General features: G+C 38.9%; 1 protein-coding gene across 6 annotated transcripts in view; it reads left to right on the top strand.

Annotated features, from left to right (window-relative positions):
- The window catches only part of tenm1 (teneurin transmembrane protein 1), an 802783-nt gene that overhangs the window by 699585 nt on the left and 88643 nt on the right, over positions 1-14555 (top strand). For all 6 annotated transcript variants that reach the window (XM_072271295.1, XM_072271297.1, XM_072271298.1 and 3 more), the window contains one exon: positions 5323-5689. In XM_072271295.1, coding sequence (XP_072127396.1) covers positions 5323-5689 — 367 coding nt within the window. The remainder of the gene's footprint in view (positions 1-5322; positions 5690-14555) is intronic.

Below are 14555 nucleotides of genomic sequence, written 5' to 3' on the forward strand. Positions count from 1 at the left end.
TAAAGTTTCCCTTAATATAGGATATTATCTATGATGCTAATTCAGAATATTCAGTGAATAAATGGTGCAAAGGCAGCTGTACTGGAACCACATGAATGTAATCAGATTTGGGTAAACAAGCTGATTTGAATCACTAAACAGTCTGTGCTCCAAAGAAGCTCTATAATCTGGTTAATTTGATCAGGATTGATTACTGTCTCTCACTCTGGCCAGCAGTCCATTTTCAGTTTCTGTAACATGAAACAATTTTTGAAATTGAATGCTTATTGCCTTTAAATTACATTCACTTTCTGCTTTCTTATTCATTTAGAAACCAACTATCACATTCATTCCAAGCTGTATTATGTGCATTGCAGTTATTCTTATAAATTTAAACGTCTAGGCTCATGCAAAACTTCTGTTGTTGAGCTGGTAAATCAGTTTACATTGGGATGCCTCTTCCCATCATGTGTACTGAAAGAGTTGATGTTATCTGAAAGACTTAAAAGCACAAGTCTGTCCCTTGAGTCTGTTTTGTCTTTTAATTTCATTTATCTACCTTTGTTCCATATTTTAATACATATGATTGAACAATAATCCACCAATTTCAGACTTCAAAATAACCCAGTGTTACTGTTGTCTACAAAAGTTGATTACAAACACCTGCTACTATTTACCCACACAATTATTCCCTAATCATTCTTAAAGGGTCAACTCTTATTTTTAGTCTTTACCCTGACATCCTAGACTCCCACCAGTCTCCCCCTCAATTTTATCTTTTCGCTTTTAGTATCTTGAAAATTGATCAACTCATCCTTTAATCTTCTCAATTCCATAAAATGCAACCAGTATTTGTGAAATCCCTTTTATAACAAATGCTTGTAATCCAGGTAAATCCGTCCTGCACTTTAGCCAAGGCCAATATACCCTTCCTATTGGTCAGAACTTTTAATGATATGCAAATATAGTATCAAAGACTGAAACATTATTCGTTTTCCCTTATATTCAAACCCAGCAGATATATAGAAGGCAGCATTCTATTTGCCTTTTCAACTCTTTTCTTATTTGTGTTATTCTAGAGTCTGTATTCTTGAACTTCTGTCTCTCTTTGAACCACAGAAGTCTCTCTCTTTATACCATTTGGAAATTATTACCTCCAAAGTATTGGTGACCCAATTTTTGCTTATATTGAATTGCCACAAAAAGACCCCATTAGTAAATCTAATAATATTTCTGTTATTTCATTTCCCTATTCATTTTGCTTACAAAGTTTTTTTTCTCTCTTTTTCATCAGCACATTATATCCTCAAAAAACAATGAATATTTGAAACCACAAACAGATCACTGTGGAGCACAATTAATAGCATTTTGTCATTAAGGATCATGACTATTATGTCAATCATTAAGCTGGAAAATAGATACACCCCATTTGACATTACCCTATGTGCAAATTAGTATTTTAGTCATTGGTTCACCATTGTGCGCTTCAGCAGTAAAGGACAACATAATTTCCTACACAGGCTGTAGGAAACAAAGAAAGGAAAATATGCTGCCCATTACTGATATTGTGTCTATGTAATTAGTACAGCGGTGATTGTGGTGGGGAAAGATTGTCATCATATGAAAGCTCACTTGTGATCTATAGGGTGGGATAGGAGATACTCAGTTCTCAGGCATGAGCATCAGGCGAATAGAATCAGAAGCAATCAAAACTATTGATGCTGTGGTGATCAGAGAATAATTCTTGATGGTCAGGTAGTAAAGGGGAGGGAATGATTCCATCGGGTGGGAAGAGGGCAAAGGGAAACAGATACATTTTTTGAGATCCTAGTCAGGGTAGTGTATTAAAATCTAGTTGTTCCAGGAGTAACAAATTATGGCATTCCTTGAAGCAACATGGACTAATTTATCCATGATATTCCAAAAGGAGATGTACACAGGAATAGCATGTCTAGTACCAGGAAGTTCACCAGGAAGTTCATGGTCAATTTATTGAAAAATGGAAATGGTCGTTAGTGCATTTCATTCTAAGAAAAGTCCATTGTCAATTGTAGCACAGAAATAAACAAAACCATGTTATGAAATTTGTAAGTATCCCTACTTCCTCTTCCACTCAGCTAGTATCCTAACCAGGTAATAATTTTTCTTTGATTCATCTAGTTTCAACATTTGCAGAGTCTGTTATGATAATTTTTTTTAAAAATGTCTCCAAGAAATTTGTGTAAATAACATAAATGTTCATTTCTCTACCCATTAAATTAATCATTCTTCAATTCAAATCAAACTGCAATGTACCTTCCCCAAATTCAGACTGGCTTTTGTAAATTGTTGACATTTTTCAGGGTGTTCAATCACTCTGTTAATAATTATAGACTTTAATCATTTTTAACAGCAGATGTTCAGCTAATTGATTTGAATAATCAAAGATTTTCTCCATCAACGTTGTTAAATTGGTAGACTGAACGAATGGTTCTTGGATTGACAAAATATGAAAAAATTGTAGATAGTAGAAATACAAGGCTCTCATCCATTCCTTTTACAATATTAGGAGAGAACAATTCTATCCTGGTAATTTACAGAGTTGCTTTCTTCAAAACTGTTATTTTGTTAATTCATTATGGATATCTGTATAAATAGTATCAGAAATATACTTAAGACAAGGTTGGATATATTTTTGCATAGTAGGGGAATTAAGAGTTATGGGGAAAAGGCAGGTGGGTGGAGATTAGTCCATGGCCAGATCAGCCATGATCTTATTGAATGGTGGAGCAGGCTCAACGGGCCAGATGACCTACTCCTGCTCCTATTTCTTATGTTCTTATGTCATGCTATCCTCTTCATATAAATATTAATGTTACATAATTATTCAATACGTGCACCATTTCCATACTTTCATTTGCAGTCTTGCCAGTATTTTAAGATGTCCATTTTACTCCTGATCATTACAAAATAAATTCCAAACATTGAGCTGATTTAAATACACCTTTTAATACTTGGGATCATTGAACACTTTTCCGTCTGATAATCTGCTGCCACACTTTTTCTCTCTGCTGATCACCAGGACCTACAGTAGTGTTTACAATTTTTCATGGTTTTATTGTAGTCCTTACCACTTCACATATTCATGACTGTTTTAAGTTTGGAGAAATAGTCTAGCTTCATTAAACTGCTGCTGCATTACATCAAGAATCATTTTCTAGAACCACCCATGCAAATCTTAAAACCTTGACATTTGCTTCCCCAGTCATGACCAATTCTGTAATACTCATCCTACTTTTCAAATATGAAATGTAATTCAACTATTTAAAGAACATTTCATTTGCCAATGTTCAGTAAATAAGAATTAGACAGTAACATTGGCCAGCCTACCTGAACCTAGAATCTGAATAGTTTGAATTTAACTATGTTATGATTGATTTAAGATAAATGATTGCACATTTCAGACTGTTAATGAAAAGTGGCTCATTGATCATAACTAAATTAGATACAGTTCTGCCTCTTTGTTGGAGAGGGCATAATGCTGCAAAACAAAATCCTGAAAGTGGTTAGAAGGATCAGAATGCTAGGTAACTCTGCTACATGTAATCATTAAAAAGGAGAAAGTATTAAATGTATTAGCAGGCTTAAAGATAGATAAACAACCAGGGTTTGATGAGATGTATCCCAAGCTGTTATGGGAGGCAAGGGAGGAGACTGCTGGAGCCTTGACATTGATTATGAAATCATCTCTGGCCACAAGTAACATCCCAGATGATTGGAGAACAGCAAATGTGGTACCTTTACTCACAAAAGCCATGTAATTACAAGGCCTTCAGTCAAACATCAATGGCAGGGAAGTTGCTGCAAAATACTCTAAGGGTCAAGATTGCTCTACATTTGGAAACACTGGGATTAATCAAAGTTATTCAGCATGTTTTTATTAGGGGGAGATCCTATCTGACTAATTTTTCCAAGAGGTAACAGAATCTATTACGAAGGCAAAGTGGTTGTTGTCATCTCCATGGCCTGATAACAAAGGTGACTGGTCCAAGTGGTTAAAAATCTACGTGATAGGACAAGTTGTCTTAATGGATAAAAAATTGGCCTTATAATAAGAAGCAGAAGATTATGTTGACGTGTTTGCTATGATATTGGAAGTTGATGACTAGAGGTGTACCAAAAAGATCTGAGGCCCTCTGTTGGTCAGGGTCAACCATGAATGATCTGGCCCAAGAAAATATTGAGGAACAGAGGGATTACAGTATGCAAGTCCAAGAATCCCTGAAAGTGGTAGCACAGGCAAGCATGGTCTTGAAGAAGTCATAAGAATACTTGCTTTACTTCAGAAAGTGATAGAATAGAATAACTAGGAGGTTAATATGTGATTTTTGTTAGGCCATGGCCAGAGTACTGTATTCACTTTTGGTCTACACTCTATAGGAAGCATGAGATTGCATGAGAAAGAATGCAAAGAAGATTCTATGGGATTTTGCCTGGAGTAAAAAATCTCAGTTAATAGGAAAAATTAGGTGCGTTAATTCAGGTTTAGTTCTTCTAGAGCAGAAAAGTCTGGGGAGAGGTTATAGATAGACTAGATACTTGTAGTAAGAATATTTTCCTTGGTAATGAGGAATGTGACTGCAAGCTTTAAGATTAAGGCAAGGAGAATGAGGATAAGACAACATTTAAGGCAAAAGTCTTCAACCGCAGAGAGTAATTGGAATAGAAAATAATTGTGGATGATGAAAGCCAGTACTCTAACAACCTTGAAAATGAATATAGTTGAGCACTTCAATTGCCGTCTCTAATCAATTACGAACCAACTGCTGGTAAATTGGATTAGTGTCAACTTGATAGTTGGCATGAACAACAAGGGTTGAAGGTCCTACTTCTGTGCTGTATGAATCTATAACACTGTAAATTTAGTGCAGAAATTCAAAATGATTCAGTCACCCCCTACTATAATTTATCTTGAACTGAAAACACCAGATTAAACTTCTGTAACCTTCTCAGTATGCTTGTCTAATACGTTCTATAATAATACATTCCACCACTAGGGCCTATACATAACTCTGGCTACAAATTCAAATCATTTTCAGTTCATTGTGTCCTTCTTACTATGACACATCTGCTCTTATTTTTGAATTGTTAATCCTTATTTATTGTCTATTCCCCAACCTATACTTTTGTGAAGATCCTAAAATCTGATACATTTAGACCTCTATTTAAAATGAAATATAACCCAACAATTAAATGATTTGATTCAAAATCTACCATTTACCATTGCTAAATAAATAAGAACTTGGACAGTACAGTTAGTGATTGCAATAGTTCATTAATAGAATAAATTATTGCACTTTATAGGTGCGCCTCGAATGGCCAACTGACCTGGCAGTCAATCCAATCGATAATTCCCTCTACGTGCTTGACAACAACATTGTGCTACAGGTTTTAGAAACTAGTCGTGTACGAATCATTGCGGGCCGGCCTATCCACTGCCAGGTACCAGGCATCAACCATTACCTCCTGAGCAAGATGGCCATTCACTCCACTCTGGAGTCAGCCAGAGCCATTGCTGTTTCTCACAGTGGGGTACTGTTCATAGCGGAGACAGACGAGAGGAAGATCAATCGGATACAGCAGGTGACCACCAATGGGGAGATCTTCATTTTTGCTGGCACGTCTACGGAATGTGACTGCAAGATTGACCCCAACTGCAACTGCTTCTCAGGTAATGATTGATTTAGTTGTGTTGTGGAGAAAATAACTGGAAAATCCAAGAATAATACACACACTTATATTTACTGGGTGTCAGGTTCAAAAGGTTCATGTTGGTAATGAAGCCCATGAGTCACATTATTTTCAGTCATAATTTAATTGACTGAAAAGGGTTTTCCATTTGACTGAGTCTGGCTGTCAGAATGTTTAAATTGGAGAATGGATTGCCCAGTAATTTTAACAATTGAAAGCTAAACTACACAATTCCAAAAATGTTTAAATGACATATTGGAAATATACCTTGGCATTTTATCCATCCAACATGTCAAAATTAGGAAGATCCTTAGGTTTAGTCTAGAATGTATTGTGAAAGTTGTCTGCTTACACAATTTGTTGTACCAGTTGAGGTTATGATTGCACTTTTAAATATTATTAAAGAGTTTATTGTTGCACAAAATGAAGTTCACAGTCTGATACCAATTCCGATGGCAGGAGCATTATTTCCAATATCTCACATTACTGTATGCTTTGATATTTAACTGAGGACAGAAGAGAGTGGAACTGAAACAGACATTTGTGATTGTCACTCACGGATCTCATTGTTTTTACTTCCTAGTATTGCTGCAATCATTTTTGAGTCAATTGGATCACATACTGAGCACAAACTCTGAAAGCTGTTTATGAACTTTCTTTCATGAACTTAAAAATCTGAAAGAATTTTATGAATCTGGAGCAGGAGCAAGGCAATTGTCCTTTCATGTTTACTCCACCATTTTATAAGATCATGGCTGAACTCATTGTTTAAATTGAAGTTCAAGTTTATTTTCATCTGACTCTACATATATATGACCAAATGAAACAATATACCTCCAGACCACAGTGCACCCACAAAACAAGCAGTACTGTGCAAAATTCTTAGGCACATGCAGTATATATACTGTAGTTAGGATGCCTAAGATCTTTGTACAGTACTACACTTGTCAAGGTGGAGCGGAGAGCGAGTTTATAAATCTGGCGGGAGCCAAGGATGTTGGGAATGTGGAGGGTGGAGTGCCACGGGAGGGGTATGGGTCAGGTGGCAGAGTAGGAGTGCCAGGGGCAGGGTGTAGTGTGGGTCTAGGTGCCCCCATCCCTGAGACACCAGGCAAAGTCATTTGTTTCCAAACAATTGGTTTATTCATCATTACAGAATATCTCACTGGTGCTCCCCGCTCCCTGCTCTCTCCATTCCCCTTTTCCCAACTGTGATTCCCCTCTCCCTGTCCCTTTCTCACTCTTTGTCCATATTAGAAACCCAAATCAGAATCAGGTTCATCGTTGCTCACATATGTCATAAAATTTGATTTTATTTTTATTTCACAGCAGCTGTCTTGTGTAATGCATAAAATGACTACAGTACCGTGCAAAAGTCTTAAACACACTAGCTTATATATATGTGCCTAAGACTTTTGTACACTATTCTATATCACACACATCACATCAACCAAAAATATATGATAAATAAGTGCAGCACAGGTAAACAGTAAACAGCACTGTAAACAGCTGGCTATCATAGTAACGAGACCTCAGTGGTAGCAGGGTATTCATTACATTCAGCTGCATACAAAATACATAATGAATTCAGCTTCTGCTGACCTGTGATGACGATTATTGAAAAATCTTATGACTATGAGAGAGAAACATTCACCTCAGCTTTGTCTTAAGCAAGCAACACCTGATTTTAGTCCGAGTTCGAAATAAGAATCAGTCTTGGATGCTGTCAGAAGTATAATGGTTAACAATGCACAGATGATAATATTCCTATTCATAGGTATCAAATAGTCAACCAAGGACTAACAGCATATGCTTGGTAAAAAGCTTTCCATGATCAATGGGCACTTTGAAATAACGAGGCAATAAAATTAGCTTCTGTAGACACATTTGCGATTATATAATGTGCCAAATTAATTCCCATAAAAAGTCCAATGCACAAGTAGCCTTCATATTTTGAGAGCACTGACGTTTGCATGACTAATGCCTGCTGGAAGTTTTGCATTTTTGTCAGATTGTGCGGCAGTTTGGACCTGTCGTGTTCCAGGACCTCCGAACTCCAGTCTCCGCCCTCTTACTGTTGCACTCATTCAACATTGTCACTTGAAGGGATCGTCAGACAGTGAGGTGTTTGCAGACTGGCACCGCTAGGCCTTGCTTTTTTCCACAATTTGCTAAAGTTATCCATAGTGTGTAACATCTACAAGGAATGGTGTGCCAAATGTTATGTTTTTGTCTTCATTTTGACACCTTAGTGCAAACTAGTTGAGCCCAAAATCAAGTGCTTAGTAGCATGAATGTGAAGAAGAAGAGTGCAAGCAGAACAGGACAAGCTGAAATGGAAATTACTACTTTTACCCAGTATACTAGGGAGCCATTCTCCTCCCCATATCTCTGTAATGTGTAAGTCATCACTCTGGATATGATAGACAGGATAGACAAAGGAGAGTCAGCAGGTTTTTTTTCTCTTGGATTCTAAGAAGCCCCTTGACAAAGCGCCACACATGAAGTTGCTAGACAAAGAGCCCATGGTATTATAGGAAATATACTAGCATGGATAGAAGACTGTCTGACTGGCAGAAGGCAAAGAGTGGGATTAAAGTGGGCCTTTTCTGGATGGCTACTTGTGACTAGTGGTGTTCCATAGGGGTCAGTGTTGGACCTGCTACTTTTCACATTTTATGTTAATAATCCAGATAACAGAATTGATGGCTTTGTGGCCAAGTTCTCAGATGATACAAAGATAGGTGGAGGTGCACATAGTCTTGAGGAAACAGTGAACCTGCAGAAGTCTGCAAAAGGGCAGTCTGGTAGGGAAGTGGTTAGCACGGCGCTTTACTGTACCAACAGCGTGGGTTCAATCCCTGCTACTCACTGTAAGGAGGTTGTATGTTCTCCCCCTGATCATAGGGGTTTCCTCCGGGTGCCCTGGTTTCCTTCCACAGTCCAAAGACATATTGGTTGATAAAGTTATTGGTCATTGTAAATTGTCCCATGATTAGGTTAGGGTTAAATTAGGGACCTATTCTGCACCGTATTTCAATAATTAAATAAATTGGACAGATTAGGAGAACAGCCAAAGATGTGACAGGTGGAATACAATTTAGGAAAGTGTCATGAACTCGTATGGTCATGCACTTTGAAAGAAAGAATAAAAGTATAGACTAAACAGGGAGTGAATTCAGAAATCAAGTTACAAAGGGACTAGGGAGTGCTAGTGCAGGATACCCTGAAGATTATTTTGTAGATTGAATCAATAGCAGGGAAGGCAAATGCAATATTGCCATTCATTTTGAGAGGACTTGAACACAGAAGCAAGGATGTAATGCTAAGGCTTTATAAGGTATTGGTCAGACCACATTTAGAGTATCGTGAGCAGTTTTAGTCCAATATCGTAGAAAGCATGTATTGGCATTGGAGAGGGTCTAGAGACGGTTTGAGAATGATTATGGGAATGAAAGAGTTAACATATAAGGAGCGTTCAATGGCTGTTGGCCTGTACTTGCTGGAGTTTAGAAGAATAAGGTGTGAACTGATTGAAACCTACTGAATATTGAAAGGCCGAGATAGAGTGGACTTGGAGAAGATGTTTCCAATAGTTGGAGATAGGCCACAGCCCTAGAAGAGAGATGAGGAAGAATTTCTTTAGCCAGAGAGTGATGAATCTGTGGAATTCATTGCCACAGATGGTTGTGGAGGCCATGTCATTGGGGAAACTTGAAGAGTAAAAGTGTTAAAGGTAATGAGGAGAAAACAGGAAAATGCGGTTGAGAGCAAAAATAAATCAGCCATGATTAAATGATGGAGCAAACTCATTGGGCGATTGGCCTTATTCTGCTCCTATGGCTTATGTTCTTCTCAATGTTAACACCGAAACCTGCACTGGCAGAATGAGATCGCAAACGTTCTCGTCGAATTTGATTTCTATAGAGCCATTCCTGTGGGCTGTCATTTTTGCAACCCTGTTACTATATTTAGAGGAATGAACATAGAACATAGAACATACAATAGCACAGCACAGTACAGGCCCTTTGGCCCACAATGTTGTGCCGACCCTCAAACCCTGCCTCCTATATAATCCCCCACCTTAAATTCCTCCATATACCTGTCTAGTAGTCTCTTAAACTTCACTAATGTATCTGCCTCCACCACTGACTCAGGCAGTGCATTCCACGCACCAACCACTCTCTGAGTAAAAAAACCTTCCTCTAATATCCCCCTTGAACTTCCCACCCCTTACCATAAAGCCATGTCCTCTTGTATTGAGCAGTGGTGCCCTGGGGAAGAGGCACTGGCTGTCCACTCTATCTATTCCTCTTATTATCTTGTACACCTCTATCATGTCTCCTCTCATCCTCCTTCTCTCCAAAGAGTAAAACCCTAGCTCCCTTAATCTCTGATCATAATGCATACTCTCTAAACCAGGCAGCATTCTGATAAATCTCCTCTGTACCCTTTCCAATGCTTCCACATTCTTGCCGTTGCAGACCTGCTGTTACATCCTGCGAGTTTTTTTAAACACAGAAATAATAGACGTTGACTTAGTTTCTATGACCACAACTCACTGCAGCACTAAGGTATTCAGCCATTGATCGATGATATCTTGGTTCTGTAGCAGATGCTAGGAAACCAAGTTTCACAACACACAGCTGGACCTCCAACTGCACAAATAATAGGTCCCACCCTTTCCATGCAGGCAATGCACAGTCTCCGAGCACTGTACAAGAGCTTATAGAAGTCTGATGACATACTCCTCCATACACCTGGAATTGCATACATTCTGTCTCTTTGCTCTGCCAATTTATTAAACATTTCATTATGGGTATCCATCTGCCTTTTTCTGTAAACTGCACTCTGACAGTCTGAGACATCTGCAATAACACTTGAGAGAGAACTGTAGTCAAGGGCGCTGGCACCCAGACAACTACCATCTATTCCCTGGATATATTGCTTTCTCACAAAGTGCCTCACTGTATGTTACCCTCTTCTCAATTATGCCGAGTATCATTATTTTAGCTAGTGACTGCAAGCATTATGTTAATGATGTGCTTTCCCTTTCCACCATATTTTGCTTCTTCTGCTCTATATTCCATTTATTGGCTATTTGAAAGACACAAGCTTTAGGTCTTGATGAAAAGAGTTGGGGTAGTCTAAGGTACATACCGAAATCATCTGCAGGCTGTAGACCATATCAACAAATACTTCAAGTATGGTAAGCAATCTCCACTCCATGGAAGTTAAGGTGATGTAGCAGCCCTTGTCCTCACCTAGTTAGCCCTTGTTGCCTCCAATTATATGCCCTATTGTCATGGACAAAAGAAGCATTTGTGTTAATGGATGTCTCACAGTGACTGTATTGTACTGGCTATAGTCAGTGGTTCTGAAAGAGCCCAGCATTCGCTTGCAGACCTGCAGAGTGACAGATGCCAATGCTTCATTCAATATTCTAATAATAGACTCCACTTGGAATTAAACTGTCGATCTTTGTTTTTGCAAATTCTATATCTGCCAGCTCTGTCAGTCCCCAACCAGTAGAATGGGAAGACCCAGCATGGAGATTCAGAGGGAAAAGTTTGCATATAATAATGCCTAAAATTATATATTTAATTAAATATTACATTTGTAAATTAATTAATAATCAAAAAATATTTTTCTCAAATTGTTTTCATTTTTTAAATGACTTCTAACTTCCTGAATATATTTCTGAATAAAATCTTAAAATAAATTTTCCTGCTTTGACAAAAGTCGAAGCTCCTGTCAGGTCTTAGCAGATGACCACTTGGGCCTATTGGTCACTGAGTTGATAAGTCTCATCACACGCCCTTTGTATATACGGCCATAGCTGGCTCAGATAAGTGATAGTTGGTGCAGGCAGGAGGTAGCAAGGTCCAGTATCAGGCCAAAACCAGTTCTCCTTGTCTAAAAGGTGACTATGTATCAACTGTGAGATACAGGAGTAGAATAAGCAGCAATGACAAGTGTAACAGGATGAACTAGCATTATTCAACTGAAATACTTGGCAAATTACTTCTAGTACTGAACATCACACTTAAGGATAGCTACAAAATGGTGTCCTTGTTAACACTGCCTACACTCCACTAATTTATAGTGTGTGCTATAGTAGGGTATCCTGGTCTATGTGGGATCCATACACTTATCCTATGTCGCACTTCCTCAAGGATCTTCAAAAGCTCTGGAGGATGTGAAGGAAAGATGTAGAGGTTTTCAAGAGGGTGAGGAAGAGGTTTGCTAGTGTTACATACCCCGTAACTGGGTTGCCAAACCAGCAGAAATGGACCACTAGTTGGAGTCTGGATTACTAGAAACTAATAAAGTTTTATTAAGGAAATAAGTAACACAGTACTCTAATCGTAAGGATATAAATGCAACAGGTTAGCAATGATAAAACACACATGTACACAGAACTAGGGTAATAGGAATCAACCAAGCTCTATCACAGTCTAGGGGTAAAATGATCAGTCTTAAGTGACACAGAGTTCAGTTCAGCTTAGTGCAGTTTGCAGTAATCGCTGTTGTGCCATTGGAGAGAGAGAAAGAGAGAGAGAGAGAGATGCAAATTTTGTTTCAAGCAAACCTTTGATGTTCTTCGCAGTTGGCTTTCGGGCGGACCCTTTTATGTCTTTTATCCCACTGTGGTCACTGACTGTGACCCCTCCGTTCCGGATACGACCATTCTTCCGTGGTAAACCCGGCACCCAGGCAAGGGCGGACACACACCAGGTTCCCGCCGATCGTACCTTTTCACCCTGTGAGTCTATGGTCAGTTCCCTCGAACCAGACCTCCAAACTCACCAACTTGTGGGGGCACACCGCTCTTCCAGGGTCTCGTTATCTCGTGATCTCGTGGTGTGTGTCGTACCTTAGTGAACCTGTTCTTTTTATCCCCCTGCTGGGGTATTGCCTGTCCATCAAACTTCAAACAGTTCAGGTTCAAAGCAACCGGTCTGTCAATATTCTGAATTGTGTTTCTTTTCCGTTATCTCTCTCTTCTCTCTCATTAACATTTTGAACATTTCTCCATTTGTCTCCCTTATCTCTCTCTCATTAGCATCAACCTTCTGATAACTTGGTTTTTCGTCACACTAGGTTGCTGCTTGGATTCAAAAATGTGTGCTATGAGGAAAGGATGAACAAGGTTGCATTGTCTTCTCTGGAGTAATGAAGATGGAGGGGAGACTGGATAGTTTAAAAGATTATGAGAGGCATAGATAGAATACATTGACAGAAGTAGCAAATATAATAGAGGTGTTTAAGAGTATCTTACATGACTATTCAGAGAATGGAGTAATATAGACATTGTGCAGGCAGCAGGGACTAGTTTTGTTAAACATTAAATTACTAGTTTGATTAGTTCATCACAACAACATGGGCTGAAGAGCTTGTTACAGCCTTGTACTCTTTATCTTAAGGTTGAGTTGTTGAGTCCGTTCCGCCACATGCTATCCCGTTCTTCAATGTTACCCAATTAGAACAATTCACACAGTGCCTCTTGGTACCAGCCCCCACAGTGCACAGGATTTATGTAATGCAAGCCAGCTTGAAGTGGAGTTAACCGCTCAGAATATTGGGCAAACTGCTGAGGCAATGAATTCATGAACAACATGAGTGGCAGAATTGGAAAGATGCCTGGATTGAAATTAGTGGAGAGGGGTTAATCATCTGAGTTTAATTTTGAAGAAATTATCCCCCTAAATGTATTAATGACACAGATTAAACAAATGATTTTTAGATCGACCATAATTCATTCAAGCTGTCCTCAATGTGGGATAGGAAGAAGCTTGATTTTCCTGAGTACCACTTCATATAAAAAGAGATGTTTGATGGGCTTTGCCTAGCAATGCAATATACTCTGTCATTAACATTCCTAAGGTTGATTGGAAAGTACGAGATGAGAGTGATGACTTTGCTATCAATCAGATCATAAAAATCTCCCAAAATGAACAGATGTTATGTGGATGTCCATGAAAGACTTTTTTCAAAATCAAGTTTAAGTTCAAATTCAAGTTTCAGCTTAATTACCATTCAACCGTATAGGAGTATAGACAACCAAATGGCATTGCTTCGGGGCCATGGTGTAACACACATTACCAACACATAGCACAAAGCATAAATAGTGCATATAGTAACAATTTCGGAAAAAACATACAGTCACAAAGAAAAAAAAAATAGCCCAAATCCCTGAGTGGCATAACTATATACTGATCACAAACAAGTCAAATCTGCAAATGCTGGAAATCTGGGCAGCACACAGAAAATGCTGGTGGAACTCAGCAGGCCAGGCAGCATCTAGGAAAAGAGTAGAATCGATGTTGCGGGCCATCCTGCCAAAGCGTTTCAGTCTGAAATGTCAACAGTACCTTTTTCCTTGATGCTGCCTGGTCTGCCGAATTCCTCCAACATTTTGTGTTATGACTGCACTCTCCTGGTCCAGCTTGTTCTCCTACTGAGTGAACACCAGAAAGCAGCCACCAAGCAAACACTGGGGAGTAGCACCGATATGAGGGGTCAGGCCCCAACTTAGTATGGATTCCAGTGTGTCCCACAGAGACTCCCACACACTGCCTTGGCATCCCCTCTCCTGGGCAGCTTCAGCCTGGTCCTCGCCACAATAGAATCAATACAGCTCCCCTGCCATCAGTGTCACCAATGAACCAGTGAACCAGACTTACAGTATATTACATTACCAATCATCACACATTAAAGCTTATAGTTTTGTCGACATTTTAAATTTGCGTTAATTTTTATTTTCGCCCCTTCTTATCCTGATGAATGATTCCTTGTGCAAGTGTAGGGGCCTCCAAATCAAGTGTCCATTTTTTGTGTCTGAT

Source organism: Mobula birostris, chromosome 10 (genome assembly GCF_030028105.1).
Source record: "Mobula birostris isolate sMobBir1 chromosome 10, sMobBir1.hap1, whole genome shotgun sequence".
Classification (NCBI taxonomy): Eukaryota; Metazoa; Chordata; class Chondrichthyes; order Myliobatiformes; family Myliobatidae; genus Mobula; species Mobula birostris.